Source organism: Notolepis coatsorum (assembly GCF_963971535.1).
Source record: "Notolepis coatsorum genome assembly, chromosome: 13".
In the NCBI taxonomy this organism is placed as follows: domain Eukaryota; kingdom Metazoa; phylum Chordata; class Actinopteri; order Aulopiformes; family Paralepididae; genus Notolepis; species Notolepis coatsorum.
This window is the reverse complement of record NC_140177.1, coordinates 56,381,613-56,403,389: the sequence shown is the minus strand read 5'-3', so window position 1 is coordinate 56,403,389 and position 21,777 is coordinate 56,381,613. Positions and strand designations below refer to the sequence as shown.

The 21,777-nt window shown below is 42.8% G+C and overlaps 1 protein-coding gene across 1 annotated transcript in view; it reads right to left on the bottom strand.

Annotated features, from left to right (window-relative positions):
• LOC311239231 (uncharacterized protein) overlaps nucleotides 1-21,777 on the bottom strand; it is an 85,862-nt gene that overhangs the window by 48,460 nt on the left and 15,625 nt on the right. The window contains 2 exon segments of the mRNA XM_084327531.1: nucleotides 4,578-4,732; nucleotides 5,641-5,744. Coding sequence (XP_084183657.1) covers nucleotides 4,578-4,732; nucleotides 5,641-5,744 — 259 coding nt within the window.

The window sequence follows — 21,777 nt, the reverse complement described above, 5'->3', positions numbered from 1 at the left end:
CCGAGAGCATCCTGAATTCCTGATCCTATGGGCCTTCTACAGAGGCACAACCGAGAGCATCCTGATCCTATGGGGCTTCTACAGAGGCACAACCGAGAGCATCCTGATCCTATAGGGCAGAGGTGGACAACCCGCGGCTTGCGAGCCGCATGCGGCTCTTTGCCCGTCACTCTTCCATCCATAAAAAAATAAATATCTTTTTTGTACTTTTTTTTTTTTAGACATAGAATAAACATTTACAATTTTTTTTAAATGGTCCATTTGCATGTTCTTGGTATCTGAATCTAGGGACATATATGGATCAGTGTCAGAAATAGTGTGTCTGTTACTAGGCTTGAGTAAATTGTAATGAACCAAAGGAGAATATCAATTCTACCGTATTTAAAAAAAATAAAAATTAAATGTATCTCTGACTGTGAATAACACCATGCTCAAATTGACCAGACCTGAAAAATCTAAGCAAATGAATAAAGGGAAGATGATTAAACAGAAGGTTTTGTAGATACAGTACTGAATTCTGCCATCTTTTTTATAATGTACATTTCTCCACCATTTTTCATCATATTGCAACACCGTTTTTTGCAAGACGTTCACAGAAAGGTAGAGAAACGAACTGCGTTCTGTTTTATGGCAATAACGTTCAGGTTTATGGGAGATAATCCCAAAAAATAAGAGTAATAAAAAAGTAAATCCAGAAGTCAGATGATTGACAGGGGCTGGTGTGAGCTGGGTAGGGTAGTTTTTCGAAATTCGAAAGCCCTGAGTCTCTTCCTTCAAAAGACTACACTCACTTTTGGCTGTGCCACTTCCTCTTGTCAATATGCACCGGTTTCCAACTCAATGCCCTGAGATTTCTATAATCTTATATTTCAGTAATAACAGTTAAAATAATTGGTAAACAAACGTAATGCTGAAAATATACACTTTTACTGTATATCTCGGGCTTAAGAGGTTAACCCTGTGAGGCCCAAATTAAAAAGACATTAGCAACTTCAGAGGCCAGAGGGTGGGACATATAAACACATTTACTATCAAATAGCATTGTGAGGCTGAACAACAGGACCAATTGACTATACATGTGCTTAAATTTTTTTAAATAAACATTTCTTTTTTTAAATGGCTAAAAGTCATTTTGTAATTTTGCAACTGTGGGTCTCACAGGGTACTTTTAACCCTGTGAGGCCCAAATAAAAAAGACATTAGCAACTTCAGAGGCCAGAGGGTGAGACCTATAAACACATGAAGGGTGCCGTGACTGAAAAAAAAGGTTGAGAAACGCTGGTATATGGTGTGGCTCTTGTGGTACCACAGTCATTTTTGTGGCTCTTAGTCTCTGACTGGTTGGCCACCCCTGCTATAGGGCTTCTACAGAGGCACAACCGAGAGCATCCTGACTGATGCATCACTGCCTGGTATGGCAACTGCTCTGCCCTCTACCACAACACGCTACAGAGGGTCATGCAAACAGCCCAGAACATCTGTGGTTGTGAGCTCCCCTCCATCCAGGATATATACAACGGACGGTCGGCAAATCCTGCAAGATCATTAACACATTGGTCGCCAAAAACGGCTTACGGCGTGTTTGCCCGCCATGCGTTGAACGCCAACAACGTTGTACGCCGTTTTTTAAATCAATATTCAATTTTTTCACCATGGCATTCATAATTCATCCAGCCAACCTCCAGAACTGCAGCGGGACCCTGAATGAGATTGCAACGCCTCAATACCGCCGCCTGGTGGATGGTCGGGCGAGTTACACTCTCAAAACCGGAAATTGTGATCGGTGCGTCGAGGAAATCCCTCCGGCAGTAATATCTTGCTACGGGACTACAGACAAACACTGGCGTGCATTTGGATCGCTTCCATAACGTAATAATCTATATGATTTCTGTGTTTATTGCGCCATACAAACCGGAAATGGATCTAGGCGATCGGCGTCAAATAATTGGGATCTTTTTCTTCCAGTCTCATCGGCGAACGGTAAGAGGATAGTAACGTTATTTTCAGCCTGATTGTGCATTTCTTTGTTTGCAAACAGTCTGATCAATATATCAACCCATACTACATAAAGCCGTTACCGACGATAAAAGAAATTATAGACGACCTCGCCCCCCCTTTCCTCCACGCATGATGAAGCATAATGTATACCGATCATATACATTTGAATTTTTTAATATAGCGTGTATAGGAAAGAAACGGCAATCGATAATCTATCATATGCGTTTGGGCCTATAACTAGCGTTTTTGGGTCCTCAACAATACACCCACTGAGCGTGAAGCTGATCAGGTGAACGGTACTCGAGATATGCGAAGGACAGACAGACACACACAGGCAGAGATTCCTTCCTTTATAGTTAGATGTAACTGTATATAATTGTGTATGCTCTACATTAAAATAACTATTTAACGCCCCCTTTTCACAAATCCTGGCTACCACTGTATAGATGCATATACTCCACATATGCATGGATTCAACAATATATTGACAACATGTCAACATATCACCATACTGTACAAACCGATGTCCACTATCATCTATTGAACCATGTACTCTCCAGTCAACTATTGAACCATATATACTGAAGCCTAATGTGGAAAGAATGGACGCTGACACCAAGTTCACCACTTATTAGTCGCCTCTTCTAGTCACGGTTTTAAAGCGTTCCGTTTAATTACCCCTCTATTCTCCTCAACCAATGGAAAGCACTCCTACTGCACAGTACCCCCCCCCCCCCCCCCCCCCATTAACTTTAGTCCTCTGTACCTCTCGCCCCTCTCTCCTGGAAGCTCCATCCCCCTGTCCCGCCACTGGAACGACCAGTGCTTCTATTTTGGGAGCGCGGCGAGGCTTTTCAAGGTAGGTGGTGTGGAGTAAATTAGAATGACAAGGACACACAGGGCCCCCTCCATCCCCATACTGTTCCCTCCTCCCTTGCTCGCTCCCTTCCTCCCTCCCTCGCTCGCTCCCTCCCCACCACACAATTACTGCTGCCAAAGAGGCTTTTAAGGTTCCATCATATAACCACACTGCGCATCAAATGCAAGGCCAATTATCAGGATGCCGTCAACCCTCCCCTCTCTCTCGCTCTCGCTCATTTACCCCTTCCCATTTGGCTAGTATTTCCACAGGACAGATTATCGAGCGTCAACGTGTTACTGTACAGAAGGGAAAGGTCAGCGTCATCAAGGGGATTCAACTCCATACGACTATTATGGACTGTAGGCTGTAACCGTATAGCAATGGGCGAGGCAGTTATGGAGACAGGTTATCAACCCACTCCTCCTCCTCCTCCTCCTCCTCCTCTCCCTTCCGTCTCCGTCAGGCTCTGCTCTCCCTTCCGTCTCTGTCAGGCTATCGACCAGGAGTAATGAAAGGGCGAAGGGTCAAGAGTTTAGTTGACTCAAACTCAAATAAATCTGAATCTACTGCAAGGGTAAATATGTAAATTGCTGCAGCAGTGGCTATCGTGCAGCCAAACAATGACCTATACAGTTTAATCAAGTTAGTACTTCATTGCCACTCAATTGCTTCTTGGTACGGGCCAAAGCCTCTTTTAGTCTCTAAGCTCCCCCACCCCTACCCCCTAACCCACCCACGCTGAGCAAGAGAGAAAATTCAAACCTAAAGAGAGAGAGAAAGGGAAAACTCTTTGATCAAGTGTACCTTCCTATTAAGGAGGACATAACTGGAGGTAAACTAAGGCTAACGTTTTCCTGCACTTCACTACTTTGAACTTGCTGTGCATGTACCGGCAAGCGCCTGCTGGCAGATCTTAGAAAATCTAGCCCTGACCAAAACAAACCCAACTGGTTTTTACCCTTGGAGGTGAGCAGTCGACTCTGCCGGTGTTCCATGCAAGCGGCCGGCATGTCCTGCATTGCCGCGGTACAGTGGCCTTTGTCGTTCCACATGAGCCTCTGTGATTAGTGCACACACATCAAACAAGCTCCCTCTGACCTGTAGGTGACCCTGCACAAACATGGCCCCCATTAGGAGAGGGTTCCAAGGTTTCCAAGGTCCACCTGAAGGGCTTAGAGTTGGATTTGTTTAGATACAGAGGGCTTAGTTACAGGCCGATTGAACAACACAGTGTGTAGTAAAATCAGCCCTTTTCTATTCTTGGGGTCAGAACCTCAAGCCTCCGACATGAAAACGGATCCCTTTAAATAAAAGGTCTATATTACAATTTGGTAATTTATTAAAGAACAAACATCAGTGACATAGAACACAGAGGACACAAAATGTCCATGTGATTTAAATGTGGTTGCAAGAAGTATATAACTGGTGGTAACTAGCTACTGACGGGCTCTTCACCTTCAGCACCTGTCATCTGACCGCTAACCCTCCACCCTTCACTCACTAGCAAGTAAAATACCACGATCCCATCCAGTCTGCCAGCTGAAAATGATCCAATTCACAGGGAGCAAAGCAGTGGTCTTTAACTCAGGAGTGAGTTTACAACAAGGAGCTGCTAGTACATGGTTTCAACCTTGTATAAACATTCACTCTTGCACGTTTCAGATTGATGTTTGACAGCCAGTGCATGATGACAGGAGGCCAGATTTGGAAGACTTACTGAGAACATAGAGAGAGAGGGTGATCCCCGCCAGGCAGAAGCCCTCGAAGAAGCGCAGGGTGCTGAACATGGGAACGTTGACTGAGAAGGCCACGGTCAGACCGAACACCAACATGAACAGCACCGAGATGATTAGTACCGGGTGCCGGCCAAACCTGTGAAAGAAAAAGAAAGAAACGGTAAACTTAGATTATTTCAGCCAAGCCTACAGATGAAGAAAGAAACGGTAAACTTAGATTAGTTCAGCCAAACCTGTGAAAGAAAAGAAAGAAACTGTAAACTTGGATTAGTTCAGCCAAATCTGTGAAAGAAAAAAAAGAAACAGTAAACTTGGATTAGTTCAGCCAAACCTACAGATGAAGAAAGAAACTGTAAACGTAGATTAGTTTAGCTAGCAGAATTATCACTGTTGTGGCAACACTTTACTTCAGGCTGCACAAATGACGATTAATTGCCGAACTAATCAGGAAGGATTATATTAACAAAGTGTATATGAACACATTTTATATAACTGTAAAAAGGTAGAGAATGGGGGATTGGAGATTTAATTGGATAGTTCATTACTCATTAGTTCCTAGGTAGGTACAAACATTATTATTAGGAGTATTACTATTAGTAGTAGTAGTTCCATCATTATTATTATTATCATTATTATTGTTATTAATAATAATATTATTACCATACATTAAACAATATGAAAGGAATGTGCAGGGGAGAGCTTCTGGGTGAACCTAATCTAAAAAGGAGGATGACAAATTAGATATAATCATCATCAATATCCAATGTTAACACTAATATTTAATCACTGTGTAATAATTGTATGATGATACACAAGAGAAATTAGACATTGGTACAGTGCAAATATAGTGAGAAAGGTGTTAGTTAATTTTGTGACTTTGTAGAAATGTGTGCTTTGTAAATTATGGTGAAAACATTATAGTATAGAACTACCTTAATAACCTTGGATTATACTAATTCATAGAAGTACTGCTGACACAGTGAGAAGGTTGAATGTGCCGTCCTGAACCTTTTTCCGGTTGAATTAACTAATTCAGTATCTTACCAGTCAGCGAGAACTCCAAACACCAGATATCCAAAGATGGATCCCACCAGGAGGGAGAACTTGGCAATGTGGACCTTCCATGCTGAGTCACACACGAGACTCCACTGCAGAGACAGGAAACAACATGTCAACACGTACACTTCATTTTACACCTTGATAACTCCTTGAAATAAGTTAACCGTATTAATTAAACAAGAATAGAGGCCTTGCATATAATGTTTGTGTAGTTATCTATGGCTGCCTGTAACCATTAAACCACTTTCAAAATAATATTTTGTGTACAGTGGTAGAGTAGGTCAAACACGGAACTGGAAGAGTATGTGACTTGTTTACAATAGCCAGTAATAAGCCAAATTATTATGTTTTTGTTGATATATTTCTCATATATCAACACATAGCAACCGTTATCTCTTCCATCGCCATGGAGAAAACAACAAACGACTGAAAATAAGGGGTATTAAGTTTAGGGGCATGTACAGTTTTAAGTACCCCTTGTTTTCATTGAGGGCTGTGTGCATTGATCATTTAAAGTAATTTTTAAGGGATGACTGTTGCCTAATAGTTTTCTTAGTCTTTTCTTGTGATATTTTAAAAGGCATTTCAGGTCATCAGTACTAACCCACAATGTTGTGATCACATGACACTTAGCTCATTGAGACACCAGGATACTGCACACAGTGTTCTATGAGGAATCCACTCTTCAGCTCATTGTGATAACACAAACAAGATGAACTGGAACAGATGTTAAGGGAGTATGAATCACTAGAGCAGGGGTCAGCAACCTTTTTGACATGGAATGCCTGTTTGAAATATAGTTGTAACTAGTGTGCCTCAACAATATTCCATGCATCGTAATATTTTTTTCTCATAATCAGGTCTTTTTAATGATAATTTTTACATTATTACATCATTATTGTTATTGTTATTATTAACAATATTATTATGATGGTTGTATCAACCCTAAATCTGAGTTGGGGGGGGGAATGCAATGCAGACAAACAGCTGCATACAGTGCGACCATTTCACTGACATTTGCCCATTCATTTTTGGACACATCACACACCATTGGTGTGTGTACTGTACGTGTGCTGTCATAGCTCCACCTACAGGCCTAATGTAGAACACCAGGATGTGAATGGAGGGTGAATGTGAGGTATATCGTGTAAATAAGTTTTGATTGATCGCAAGACTACACTGTAAAAAAATATATAATAAGTTACCAGAACTTAAAAATATTGAGTTCAGTTACTGTGCATTAAGGTTTTCAGTTTTCAATCCATAATAAGTTAACAGAAAAATAAGTACACAACCACATTATTTCAACCTAATAAAACTATGTTTATTGTCATTGTTTTAAGAACACAAGTTGACTTGGTAATACTCACATTTTGAGTAAAAAAATTGCTTTTAACATGTGCAATGTTCAATGAAATAGAAAAATAAATAATACAATTTGTTGATTAATCCCACTGGTCACAATGGTGACCGTAATAATGTTTTTGTTATAAGGCTCTGCAAATGTTACTGAATGATAGCAATGTATTTCCAGCTAAATTGAAATAATAAACAAATAAAGGGTCTCAATTAAATATGTGGTAGTAAAAAGAACCTGTGGGAGGATTTCAACAAGATAAATGCGACAACAGTGCAAAATATTTCACTATAATATTTCAAAGCAAAAAAAAAAAAAATTATAATTTTCATTTTTTTTTTTTTTTTTTTTTTATGCTGCCCCCTGTGCCTATGCAAATGCCCGCGCGTGCCTATGCAGGCACGCGTGCCTAGGGTTGCCTACCCCTGCACTAGAGTATAGCCTAACCACTGCCGATGGCCTTGAAGATTCCAAAATTCTGTTTTATTAGAAAGGAATATATTTCACAAGCTAACCTGAATACAAAACAATACACTCGCACACAAACTACAGAGGTATGAGTAATTTGAGAACATAGCCTGTAGTTTGAACTTTGAAGCATCCATAAGTGTTAAGGTACCATCCATACTCGACAAAAAAAGGAACACAAAGGCTAGTAACAACAAATAAACTCAAATGAACACTTTAATCGCCGGAAACGCCGTAACTCGTCATTCCCCGCCATGCTCATTCTGCCGAAGACGCCGTAACACGTGTTTGATATCAATATTTCAAAAATCTGTGATCGAAATCATATTTCTCCCCCGGGGACCTGAGATATACTGCTGAGCTCCACTCAACTCTCTAACGGTTCAAGAGCGCCATCTGGTGGCCGATCGGCAGATCGCCCAACAGGAAGTCATGTGGATGAAGTGGTGCTCACCCATATTTCGTCCGGGCACTCGCTATCATTAGCAGGACTCCATCTTGACACAATGGATGTCGATCGGTTGCAAATAACTCGACAAACAACATGATTTGGACGTATATACTATTATACAACCTGGAAATGGATTGGGTATTTCTACATCCCATAATATGAATATCTCTGCTCCACGCTCATCGCCCAACGGCGCGAGGAAGATACGGTAAGATCCAGCGTTATTTTCCAACGTGTTCTTTACTAACTGCTCTGATGATCATATCACCCACACTAGATGAATGATATAACGTTGCCCACGGAATTATAAACGACCCCCGGCCCATCCGGTCAACATCAGATCATACGTAGTAACTCCTAGAAGCACATCCAGTTGACATTTTTTATCTCGCACAGATTCCTACCAAACTGTATTTGATCATCAATATAATGCATTTAGGGCTATAAATCAAGTTCTGGAGAAAGCTGCAGAAAACGATAAAAACATACTTATACTTTAGACCGTATTTTAGTATGAATATGTGAATGAAAAAGTATAACGTTGCTACACCCTGAACAATAGATATAGGACATTGAATGGGCCATAATAATGTCAATTTAGCAATACAATTTAAAAAGTTATAGCCCTGCAAAGAAGGGGAACTTCTCCATAGACAAATAGAGATGGCGAGAGATGGTAAATTATGAATTTAACCATGGCGATCAAAGTGTTAATTGATTAAATACACCATCTATTTTCACTATTAAAGGATGGAAATAAGTTATTTACTGTGTTAAAGGGAAAATAATACGAGTAGCATGCGTTAGTTTACTTCCTCTTGGGACAGAGAAGTTTGACAGTGGAATAGCATCCGATCCTTTGAGTAGGAGTGTACATGAAAGCTATAGAATGGTAGAATTGTATGACAGAATATAAAATGTATTGATTCATGTGTTTTAGTTTTTGTTAATATTTGCATTGTTTGTTCAAATTTGAGTAAAATAGATAGATAATTATATGCAAGATTTCCCTATTCAGTATAACTCACCCTACTGTGTGCTGCAACTCCTCTCTCTGCTCCTCTTCTCTGATCCCCTCCATTCTCCTCTCCGCTCTGCTCCTCTCCTTCTCTCCTCTTACCCTCCTATCTGCTCATCTCCTTTGCCCTCTACTCTCCACTTTACTCCTGTCCTCTCTCCTCCTCTACACTCGACTCTGCCCTCTCCACTCTCCTCCTCTACCTCCTCTCCACTTTACTCCTCTCTTCTCTCCTCCACTCATTTTCCTCTGCCGTCTACTCTCCTCTCCTCCTTCTCTCCTCTGCCCTCTACTCTACTTTCTTCTTCTCTCCACTTTACTCCCCTCTCCCCTGCTCTCCTTTTCAATCTCCTCTCCACTCCTCTCTCCTCTCTCCTCTTTGCTCCCCTCCCCATCTGTCCTCTCCTCTCCCTCCCTGTTGACGGACCATACTCCCTCAGCAGCAGTGGGATTTCCACAATGCAAAATATGCTTTGTGAATCAACACATATGATTTACATGAGCCAAACATGCCTGCTCGGATTCTTCCCCCCCAGCAGCCATACGTACATAGATAGTGTACAGCAACAGTAAACATGGGCAGAGGCCCATAAATAAGCAAACATAAGATCAATAGTCTTTCAATCAGTGCTGACTTTCCGGGAAAGTATACACACCGTCTACAGGAGTAAACCCATTACTCAATAAAGTCACCAAAACCCATGATACGACTCTGACAGATGTTTGTATGACCTCATCTCACGTGACCAGCATCACGTTGAGGCTAGAAAGCTGGTTTGTGGGGGAGAGGAGGAGTGTATCAGGGGTCTTCTCTAAAAGGCCCATATGCCTTACCCCCAGCTGTCTGCAGGGACATTAGAGAATGAGGGTAGGGCAGACTGGGGCGTGGTGGTGCTACAGTAGCAGATGCATGTCTGACACGTGGGGCAGCTGGTCAACAAACACCCCGCTGGCTTCAACTCTGCACCATATCACCCACACCGTATAGACCAGACACGATAGAGCATATGTGTTTTAAGAGGAGACAGACTTCTTTGGGATACAGTCTTTAGGGTTGGGCATCGTTTGGATTTGAACGATTCCGGTTCCGATTCTCCATTTCGATTCCTGTTCTAAACAATTCTCGATTCCGATTCTTTGAGGTGCAGGTCAAAGCTTATTTCACAGGAGATTTATTTTATTTATTAATTTTCTTTCATACTATTCACATTGTCAGTTGACTTGATACAGTTTAATTTGGTTGCTGTACTGTAACTAGGGTATTAATTAACAAAGTTAAAAAAAAAAAATTAACCGGAAGTTAGGAACCTGTTCCTATTAGAACCGGTTCTCGGTGCCCAACCCTAACCGTCTTTATTACTTCTCTATCTCTATCGTCAAGCGAGCTATGTTTCATTGCATATTAAATGGTGCCAAAACAATGCAAACAAGTTATACCGGTTAATAGATTGGAATAAGGCCAGTGTCTAGTGTCATCATTTATATTCTGAATTTACCAATAGGACAACTGGTTATGAAAGCCCAAACTTTGTTTTAGTGAAAAGAAAATGCCAAATCATCAATTTTGACAAAAAGATCACTTAAATACAAATGAGTTCATTGTGACTTCCACCTGGAAATGATATAAGCAGTCAATCACATAAGAATGGAGTACTGCCTTACCAATCCCGATTGAGAGTTCCCCTCCCTTTGAAATACAAAGTCTTAGTTGCATTTTGTACCAACACAGAGATTGGTTCGGTCCCTGTGGCCCCGAGGTGCTCTAACCTCTGACATAGTGACCTGCACAGAACGCATGCGCCTAGGGATAACCTAGGGTCATCCGGCCAGCCCGCCACCGCATGACCCGCGCATGCCAATCATTCACGGTGTCACCAGGGAACAAGACAAGACAAGGGGCAGGCAAACAAGTTCCTGTTGCTCAATACGAGAGAACAAAACAGAGGGAGGTTGCCCTTTTCCTCAGGACTGTGACAAACGCACACATGTCCAGAGAGAATTGAAACTATGAGTGTGTGTGTGTGTGTTTGTATGTATGAGGTCTGTGGGTAACAAACACATGACCATGCAGTATCATTGGCTGAACTGACCACACACTGATGACTGATGCAGAACACATTGCCCAGCACAGGCACGCGTAGACAAGATGACCCGTGTTTGAAATAAGCGATAAATCAGCATTAGGGCAAAATCAACAGCTGACAAAGTGCAAGCGCATGTGGAAAACAACTGAGCTAACTGGACAACTAAGTGGTGATAGCTTGGCGATAGCGACGTATTGATGGTAATGTGTGTAGCTCAATGGTCAAGAGTGTGAGAGACTCTGTCCAACTGACCAAAACTGTCAGGTCTCGATTGCCATTAGTGCCGACCGTACTAGAATGTATTCCCTGAGGTGCCATGAGAAGCTTTAGATAAAAGTGTCCATTAAGATGTAGTCTTTCATATTTACATTTAGTCATTTAGCTGACGCTTTCATCCAAAGCGACTTGCAAATTGTGAACAACAAGTCAACAGGAGGGGTACATCTCTGGCAGCTAAGGGTCAGTTGTATTGTTCGTCAAATAGAGTCGAACTTGAGTACATAGTAGTATAGACATATTAGCATGATATACTACTACCTAAGTATAGATACCCTCTATATTAATAACCAGCTGACTATCCAATACAAGTCTGGAATCCAACTCAAACTTATATTATGTCTAATTCACATTGCTATTGGCAGTGCTACTAAAGAAACATGTGTAGAACAAAGGTATAACCTTACAGCCATGTCTGATTCTCTACTATGCTCACAACGTAGCTCTCTTACTACATATAATATTCAGCCACTTCCTCATGATACACCAGACTAGTACATTTTGCTGCTAACTATTCTATGTAAATAATGTACATTGGGTCATATGGTGTGCATAGTCTATATCGAAGGTTATCCTATAACCCTAGTTATACGAGTAATAGCGAGCGCTCTGCTCTATATTGGCATATTCCCAGTCACCTACTGTGACCTTGAAAGTTTCCTGCCACAATGCACCTACACCTGTCCGGCCACGCCCACTTCCGCCCATGTATTTAAGCAAGGGGTGTGACCGTACTTCTGCTCTTCCCTAGTCTTGACCGTTATTCGGAAGACAAATAGGGGCCCTCAGTGACTGAGAGCAGAGCACTCGCCATTACTCATATAACTAGGGTTATAGGATAACCTTAGTTATATTTCGCAATAGCTCTGCGCTCTGCTCTATATTGGGACACAAGAGCGGAGCAGAGTGGAGAGCCCGACAAATGCACCCGCTGAGGTCCAACCATCAGAACAGCGGGGAGGGTCCGGGCCCCCCCACCCCCCCTAGTGAGGGGTGGGGGGGGGAACAGGACATTGACTGTGCGAAAGAGGGGACAGCACCCAACAAACGTACAGGGTGAGCAGACCGCGGGACAGAAGGGCCTGCGACTACCCGACCGCGCGTCCCGCCCGTTACCAGGGAACGTACGTGAAAACATAAGCCTGTGTTACCGCTTCCACACCTCGTGGGGCCGGGGTCGCTAAACCCTGACGCTGCCCGCGAGGCATCCCGAGGGGTCAGAATTCCAAACCCCGACCCGCGGGCGAAGCCGTAGCAGCGGGGCGCGAAGGAGGTCCCAGCTCCAGGCCACTCAAGGCAGGCTTACCGCAGAGTCCAGGACCCTACAAAAAGGGACCTGGTGAGGTCAACGAGGCCGCGGCATTGAGACCTCTCCAGGCGTTTACTCGTGACACCACCCTCTACACCGCCAGCATATCGGACAGGGCCTACAACAGGTGAAGGCCCTTCTCCGCCTGGCACGCCGCGAGGACCCCCCGAGGAAGAGTCTCTGAAAAAAACTCCCGGAGGAGGCTCTGTAAGGAGGTTCTCTCTCCGAGGAGGAGGCTCCGCTGAAGGGGGAGGAGGCTCCGAAGAACTTCCTGAGGAGGCTCTGAAAACTCCCTGAGGAGGCACCGAAGTTCTCTGAGGAGGCTTTTCCCCATAATCTCGTGGGGTCAGCTGGCATAGCGGGGAGACAAACACTCCAAAAGGGGAGGTTGATCCCTTAACCCAGGCCGACCTGTAACAAGAGCAAAGCTCGACCTGTGCCCGGAGGACTGTGAAGTACACAAGAGCGCCTAGAGGGGCTGACTGTAAAAAACAGTACCCCAACGGCCCACCCACTTAGCGGGGGGGGGGGGGGGGGGTGTTCGGCATGCCATGCACAATGTCACAATGTCGTGTGGTCACAAACCTCGCGGATCGGGGTCGAGGAGCCGGAGCCGGACCCGGGCTCCGTCAGAGAGTTGACTCCAGAGACAACCATCCCAACCGAACGGCCGATTAGTAGCAGGTAAGATTATGCATAATAACGGTAGGTAACGTCAGACAGTAGCTAACCTGAATGAATGAATGAATGAATGAATGATCAAATTGTTTGGACCACTGCTAGCCTCTGTAAAACAGCAGGGAGCATAACACATTATAAGGGAGTTTTGAAGCTGTAAGCAGCACAATCAATACCTGTATAAGAAAGAATTAAAAACGCATTGCAAGGAGAACAGAGGTTATTTGTGGTTTATGTGTATACAAAACCCTTGCAATAAATGTGAATGAAAGCATAGCCTAAATAGCACAGAATGCTGCTCTGGATACAGGTAGCTATATATCGTGGGTGTTAGTCACACACCCTCCAAATTGTATCTTTCTGCATAGTAATAATGCATGATGCAGAAGCCAGATAAAAGAAAACCTATACAAGAGCTTTTCCCATTAAAGTTATGACTATAATAAGATAATTTAGTCACATGGGTAGGCCTATAGCTTTGACAGTGGTCCAATGCACACAGCTAGGGTGTAATATATTTGGACATACTGGAGAATGACTGCCTGGGGCCTCATTACAGAAACGTCCTAAGTCTAAAAGCCTATCTTCTTTGAGGATAGGATGGCATTTAGGTATTACAGAAAGATGTTTTCCTAACCAAATTTAGGGTAGAATCCATGGACAAGCCGTTAGGATTTTTTTCTGTAATGAGGGCCCAGGTTATAGAATGCAGTTCCATGCCGTGTATGCTAACACCACTTATTTTCCCTTTCTCCGTCAGTCTTTTCAGGCTGACAGCCTACAGGTAGAGCCATATGAAATCCGCGTTCACGGAATCGCGGAATTGACCAATAAAAATGCAATCAACTGTAAAACGTGGAATATTGCAGAATTTGGCCTAATCTTGACTGAAATTCAGTTTTTGGGTGGAACGTTTGGTGCAAAGCAAACATGATCGGGGAGGCGGGGACACTACAGCGGGTTACACACAACACGCAGCAGTGCTCAAGCGTCTGGCTGCTTTGGTGTTAACATCGTCAAGAAGCTAAGAAATTCCTAAATAAGCCCTCAATTCAGAGCAGAACAGTATCCTAATGACTTTTATGCCTCCGGCGATAAGGTGTTTAGCAAATTCTGTCAACGTTCCGTGGACTGGACCCGCAAAAACACGTGCGACACTATAGTGATTAAATAGCTAACGTTACAGTACATAGGACTATAGATGGAAATGATAGCTTCTTGCTAAATCTGGTGCACCCATCCATTTGTTTAATGCAAACTATTGTCATTACACACTGTCCTTTATAAACTAAATAAACTTAAAGTTATGTAACGTTACAGTACATAGGACTACTAATGTCAGTAGTAGCTAGCTGTATCTATTGTTTACACTTGAAATGTGTATTTTTATTTTGTCACAATATCATTTGAAAAATATTGTGTAAAATTGAACTGTATTTCTGAGTTGCAGCACTTAAAAACATTAAATGGACTGTTATATCTTATTCAATTGTGGACATTTATTCATTCCCACTTATTAAACACTATTTCTGATGGTAAAATTAGCATAAAAAGCAAAATACAGAATTCTGAAATATTAAAAACGGAAAAAACTGAATTTGGGAAAAAATAAATGGAATTTGGAAAATAATAAAATGGATTTCATATGGCTCTACCTACAGGCAGTTCACACTTGGTCCAGAGGTCATCTGGGGAGGAGGAACAGAATTCCACTTCCGGCATGTGCTGTCTATAGGCTTGTTCGAGATGGATTTCGGTTTGCCTCGACTAGACGAGAGTAGCCGAGTGAAGCCGGGGGAGGAGTTAAAAAGGCGGACACTGCCGATTTCACGAGAGCCTCTCGCCTAGTCTTGCATGGCAGATACGCTTTCACGTCACCACACACACATTACACACCTGTCCAGCTCATTATAATGCGATGGCCGTGTGCAAAATTAGATCAGATTCAAATGTACAGCACACCATATACTGCTATAGTGGAATATACTATTCATATACCATAATGTATACCATCTTGTTGCGCGCTCCTGGCCGCACGCACACACAACACACTGCTGAATAATTCTGTTTTGCATCAATATATATATGTATACTGTGTATATTGAGGCAAAACAAAATTATATATACAGTATTGAGGCAAAACAGACGACGCATGTGTGTATGTGTCTGACAGCTTGAAGTTTATCATGATGATATGATGATAACGCATAACATAATACGTTTTCAATCAATCAAACGTCTCATAACTCCCTGGCTGTCACGTGGCTGGTGACTGACAACTTTTCTGAGCCTATAGGCGCTTTGCGCAACCGTAGCAAGTCGCTTCCCAGCCGGGAGCAGCCGAGTGAGAGGTACTGTGGAGCCTCGCTCTGAAGGCTGCGCATGGCTCGCTCCCACGGGAGTTCCGCGCCTCGCCTCGTCAGATTTTCAGAGCAAGTCGGACAACATTCTAACCGTCATGCAACACGCTTGGCGAGGCAGTAGTGAAACCTGCGCAGATCTGCGTCCGCCTATCCCATCTCGAACAAGCCTATGCCATCAGGAATGTCTTCCCATCCTTGGAATATGTTGGATTTGAATACTACAATGACTTGTAAAAATTGTATTGTTTTATGATCCTTCATTCTCATAAGACTGTTATTATTATTTTACCCCGCATTCCCTTATTATTGATCAATGATAACACTTGCAATGAATGCACAAAAGGAAACATGTTAAAACAAGGGAATAATCAAATGTTTATTAACACTTTGACTGCCGGGACACGTCTTTTCACGTCTTTGCTGGCCATGCTAAAGTTGCCGGGGGACGCTGTACAGCGTCCTTATATCAATATTTCAAAAATCTGCGATCGGATTCATATTCCCCCTCCACTGGCCTGAGATCCACCAGCAGGACCCACTGAGCTCTCTGGCGGTTCAGGAGCGCCATCTGGTGGCCGATCGGCGCAATCGCCACACAGGATGTTGAATAGAGGTTGTCATGACGACCGTAGTACTTCCGGGCGCTCGCTATGGTTCATGGGACTCTGGCTCGTCACGCTACACGGTGATCGATTGGCAATAACTCGATAAACAACATGATTTGGACGTATATACCATTATACAAGCTGGAGATGGACCGGGTAAAAATATATCCCATAATGATAACATTTCTACTCGACGATGATCGCCCAACGGCGCGCGGAGACTGGGGTGAGTTTTAGCGTGTAACGTTACCGTCTTAGATACTAACTGCTATTATCAACATTTGACCCACATTAGATGATTGGTATAACGCTGCCCACGGAATTATAAACGCCCCCTCGCCCATCCGGTCAACATCAGATGACGTGTAGTAACTTCTAGAAGTACGTCTAGTTGGAATTTTTTATATCGTGCTGATTGCCATCAAACTGTATTTCATCATCAATATAATGCATTTGGGGCTATATATCACGTTCTGGAGAAAGCTGCAGAAAGAGATGAAAACATACTTATACATTAGACCATACTTTACTATGAATATGTGAATGAAAAAGTTTAACGTTGCTACACAATGAACAATACATATAGGACTTTGAATGGGCCCTAATAATGGCAATGTAGCAATAGAATTTAAAAAGTTATAGCCCTGCAAAGAAGGGGACTTTCTCCATAGACAAATAGCGCTGGCAATCTATGGTATATCATTAATTTAACCCAAGGCAACCAAAGTGTTAATGGATTAAATAACATCAAAATTCAGAATCTCCAGGGCGGGGGGTGCGAGCAAGAGCATATGTGTGTAGGGGAATAGATAGCAGGTATTAGGGGTATATCTTGTATAAGACATGTATCCAAACGGTGAGTTAACTGATATACAAGCATTGTAAAACAGTGTACATCTAATCGTGTGTTGTCATGTTTGTTTATGTGTTTTGTTTAAAAAATAATAAAAAAAATAAAATACAAAATTCAAAATCTCATTGAAAAGAAAGGCTAATTATGTCCGCTATAACATGAACAAAACTGTTTTGCAATAACGGTTGCTTTGAACTTTTTTGGTTGCCATTAGACTGAAATTTGAACTTGAAATTCTTGATAAAAAAAAGGGGCCATAAGGATAGTTCACATTGCAGGTTATCGTGATCACACAAACATATTATTTTTAAAGTCAAAAACATTAAAGTTAAATGATCTTGTGGAATTTTAAACGGCACAATTAATGTATAAAGCAAAAGGTCATGTACTTCCAGGAAACATTCAAGAACTGTTCTTTGATAGGGAGGGGGGTTATAATCTGAGGGGAGAACTCAATTTAAAAGTTCTTAGTGTACACACTACCATGAGAAGACACTGCATCTCAATATGTGGAGTGAAACTGTGAAACAGTCTGAATGTGGTGCCAAAGCAATGTCCAAATATATGAGACAATTCAAACTGATTTATAAGGAAATGTCGAGCCTCAAAGCTTGCTCTCATGAACTTTTTTCTTTTTGTGGCATACTTGGTGTAGAGGGAGTGGAGGCTCTCAAGTTGTCCGGTGTGGATTCCGTCTGTCACTTTGTCCAGTTTCTTCATCAGCAGTTTGTCTAGGACCACCTCCTTGAGATGAGCAAAAACAGCAGAGCCAGGATCGAGCCATGGCCGTAGGCTTTCCTCTTCAGGACTGTAGGGAGGGTGCTCACATTTTGTCATTGTCTCCCCCGAGTTCCAGTTGTGCACGTTGGTGATGTGGTGAAGCAGACATCCACTTCTCTCTCAGCTGCTCGCACCTCCATCACATGTGGTTGCACAGTACCACAGGTGGTTTGTAACCATCCTGATCCACTCGAGTAAGTCCTCACTTTGGCACTTCAACAGACTCCTCTTCATATTTTTCACTATATGCCACAGATCATATTCATGTTTGATGTTGTCATGCTCCTCTCTCATTACTTTCTGGACAGATGGATGGCAGTCAGTTGCTAGCACTGAGACAGAGACCCAATAGTCTTCCAGCTTAGCAAGGCATCTCATCAGACCTTCTACCTCTAACCAGTAACTGTTTTTCATACGGGTGGGGAGAAAAACAATTACTGGTTAGAGGTTGAAAATCTGGAGAGATGCCAAGCTGGAAGGATATTATAGGGTCACCATCTCTGTGCTAGCAACTGACTGTCATCCATCGGTCCATAAAGTATGCGAGAGCAGTATGATATCAAACATGAGTATGATGACTGTGGTATTTTGTAGGGATGCACCGAATATTCTGCCACCGAAAATGTTCTGCCGAAAATGGCCTTTCGGCCGAAAGAGTTTACCGAAAATATATCACAGAATGTCAAAGAACAGAAACAACCTGTAACCTAACGCGTGTTGTTGTGATGATGTCATCAAAACGCGGCTTCAGTCATTACATGCGCAACGTGAGCTCTTCAGTCCTGCGTTCTGCAGCCTGAGACAAGGGAGTCGCGCTGTTTCTATGTAAACTCTGCGCGCAACGCGTCCAATAAATGAGTCTTTAACATGCTTTATATCCTCACCATTACTATATGCCCGTCGCGGTTAAAAACCTTTTTGATTAACGTTAGCGTTAAGCTAGCTAACAAGGCTTCCGGTCCTCTTTTATTTAGTCTCTCTTAAAGCTACGTCATCCCCCGCTAATAGTCACGGGAGATGTAGTAAATACAACAGTCCTTCCATGTAGCCTAGAACGCCGTGAATTATGACAGTAGTTCAAGTTTCTTTATTAGTTGTCATACAAAAATACAGAGTACTTTTATATAAAATGCTTACTGTAGCCACTACAGTAACATCATTAAGTCTGCTATAAGCTATTCTCCCTCTCATGTGTGCAGATCTTTATGCAGTTTTAAAGCACATTGGCTTTGTTCTGAATGCACTTTGTTGTAGTTATCCTACAGAGAAAATAAAATGCACTTGACTTGGAATTAATGTACTGTATGCATTCAGAAGTGCTGAATAAATGTTTTATGGACCCATAATAGGGATTATTTATTATTAAGTTAAGTTTAGCCATAATCATATATTTTTCCATAATCAGGTAGCTGAACAACATTGGTAAAAAAATTCTATTCTATGAATCATTTTCGGCATTCGGTTTTCGGCCAACTGTTTCCTATTTTCGGTATCGGTTTCGGCCAAGAATTTCCCATTCGGTGCATCCCTAGTATTTTGTGAAAAACATGAAAAATAAGCTGGAATTCCACAATGAGGACCTACTCTAGTGGATCAAGATTGTGAACCATCTGCTGTTCTGGGCAACCACATGTGATGGAAGTGTGACAAAGCTGAAAGAGAAGTGGATGACTGCTTCACCACATCACCAACATGAAATCTGGGGAGACGAACCAAATGTAAACATAGCCTACGGGGTACGGCCATGGCTTCATCATCCCTCTGCTGCTTTTACTCATCTCCAGAAGATGGTCCTGAACAAACAGCTGCTGAAGAAAACTGGAAAGAGTGACAGAGTGATCCACACCGGAAACTGGAGTACCTCAGGAGCAGGTGGGAAAAGACTTCAGCTTCAGAAAGGATACACAGCTGATATCAGCTGGTATTCTGCTTCTGAGTAGCTTTGCTATTGATAGTGCTTTGACATTTGTATTCATAATTAATAGTACAAGTTACTGTCTAAACATTCACACTGTTTACTCTGCATTTCCTAGCATTTAGTCTATTTATTATGATATACATAGCATACATACATATAAATATAGCCAAAAACATGGCCTACTGCACTTCACTGCTAATAATACTTCTTTTGCACTTCTGGTACATGCTATAAAACAGGACTATAATGCTAAAACCAGACTATTATAAACAGGGGCGTAATGTTAGAATAATCAGAAACACTGATCCAACACCCCTGATTATAATAATCACAACTAACTTATCTATAGCTGCCATCTAACGTAGACTACCTCTCGCTCTGTTGCGGTACAAGCGCGTCTTTGAGCTCTGCCTCTCCGGCGCAGGGCTGAAGCTGCCCGGGCTGGTCCGTCTGTCTCTCCTGCACTATAGCCACTGAAGTCGAGACCGAGGGAAGCCTGAATACTTTCCACAACAAATTCGTGTTTCCGCGTCTCTGATTGGCCACGCACGTTTCTGGTCATGTGACATGTGCGCCAATCGTGGGACCGCAAGTTTTTGGATGGTTAAGCTTAGGCGCTCTTTCGAAGTTGGTTAAGGTTAGAGTTTGTCTTAGAGCATGGCGATAGAACGCCTGCCCTGATTCCAGACTCTAACCTTAACCAACTGCGAAAGAGTCGCCTAAGCTTAACCAGTGATAAACTAGGCGTTAGGTAGTTTGCCGGCTGTTAGACCCGGAAATAGGCGCAGAACTTGCCGTCCCACGATTGGCGCACATGTCACATGACCAGAAACGCGCGTGGCCAATCAGAGCGCAAAACTCGAACGCGGAAATACGAATTTGTTGTGGAAAGTATAGACGCCCGAGGGAACCGCATCGGGCTTCAGCTGATTAGTGGTCTTCTGGACAAACCTCCCATCCTCTTCAAAGACACGTACCCTCAACATAATCCGAGGCAATGAAGTGTTCGCTGCAGATCTTCGTCCCCTGTCCAACAGGTGGATCGTGCCGCTTGAGTGCAGCCAGCCAACGTGCCAACAACACTGTTTTTTTCACTGGTAGTTTGTGGAAATGAACCAACTTTCCTCTCTTTCATGCGGTAAAATTTGTTTGAACAGCCAGGAGCAATACAAAAAGAACCACCGCGGTCCTGTTGTTTGGTAGGCAACGTTGCATTTACTGACTGACCTTCAAGACACTCATGTTTACTAGGCAGCTAACCAGCAGTGTATACCAGGAGCCACACCAAACCATCACCGTGACGTCAGCAACAAAATGGCGGTGCCCATGGGGAAAACAGGGACATTTTATTTGAGTTTTCAGACAAATAAGCAGGATTTCACATTTGATTATAGGACCCTGTCTTACACAAGGTACACAACAAACAAACTAGGATCACATTGTTCAATGCTTCATCTCCCCTTTAAGACGTTTCAGGCTTAAAAAAGGGTTAGGTCCACAGGTAACAAGGGCAAGGCCTGACCTGTGCCTGGAGAGGACCGGGAACTACACAGGAGCGCTTAGAGGGGCTGACTGATAAACAGTACCCTTTATCTAACATTTTGCAGAGAAGGTACAATACAGTACAGCTCAACACACACAACTGTTAACACTATGATCGCCGCGGACGAGTTTTCACGTCATTCCTAGCCATGCTCATTCTGCCGAAGACGCAGTAACTCGTCTTTGATGTCAATATTTCAAAAATCTGTCATCGAAATCATATTTCCTTTCCGGAGCCCTGAGACACACTGCTGATCTCCTCTCAACTCTCTAGCGGTTCAAGAGCGCCATCTGGTGGCAGATCGGCAGATCGCCAACCGGAAATTAACCTTTGAACCGGTAGTGCTCATCCATATGTGGTCCGGCCACTCGCTATCGTTAGAGAGACTCCGTATTGACACAGTGAACATCGATCGGTGC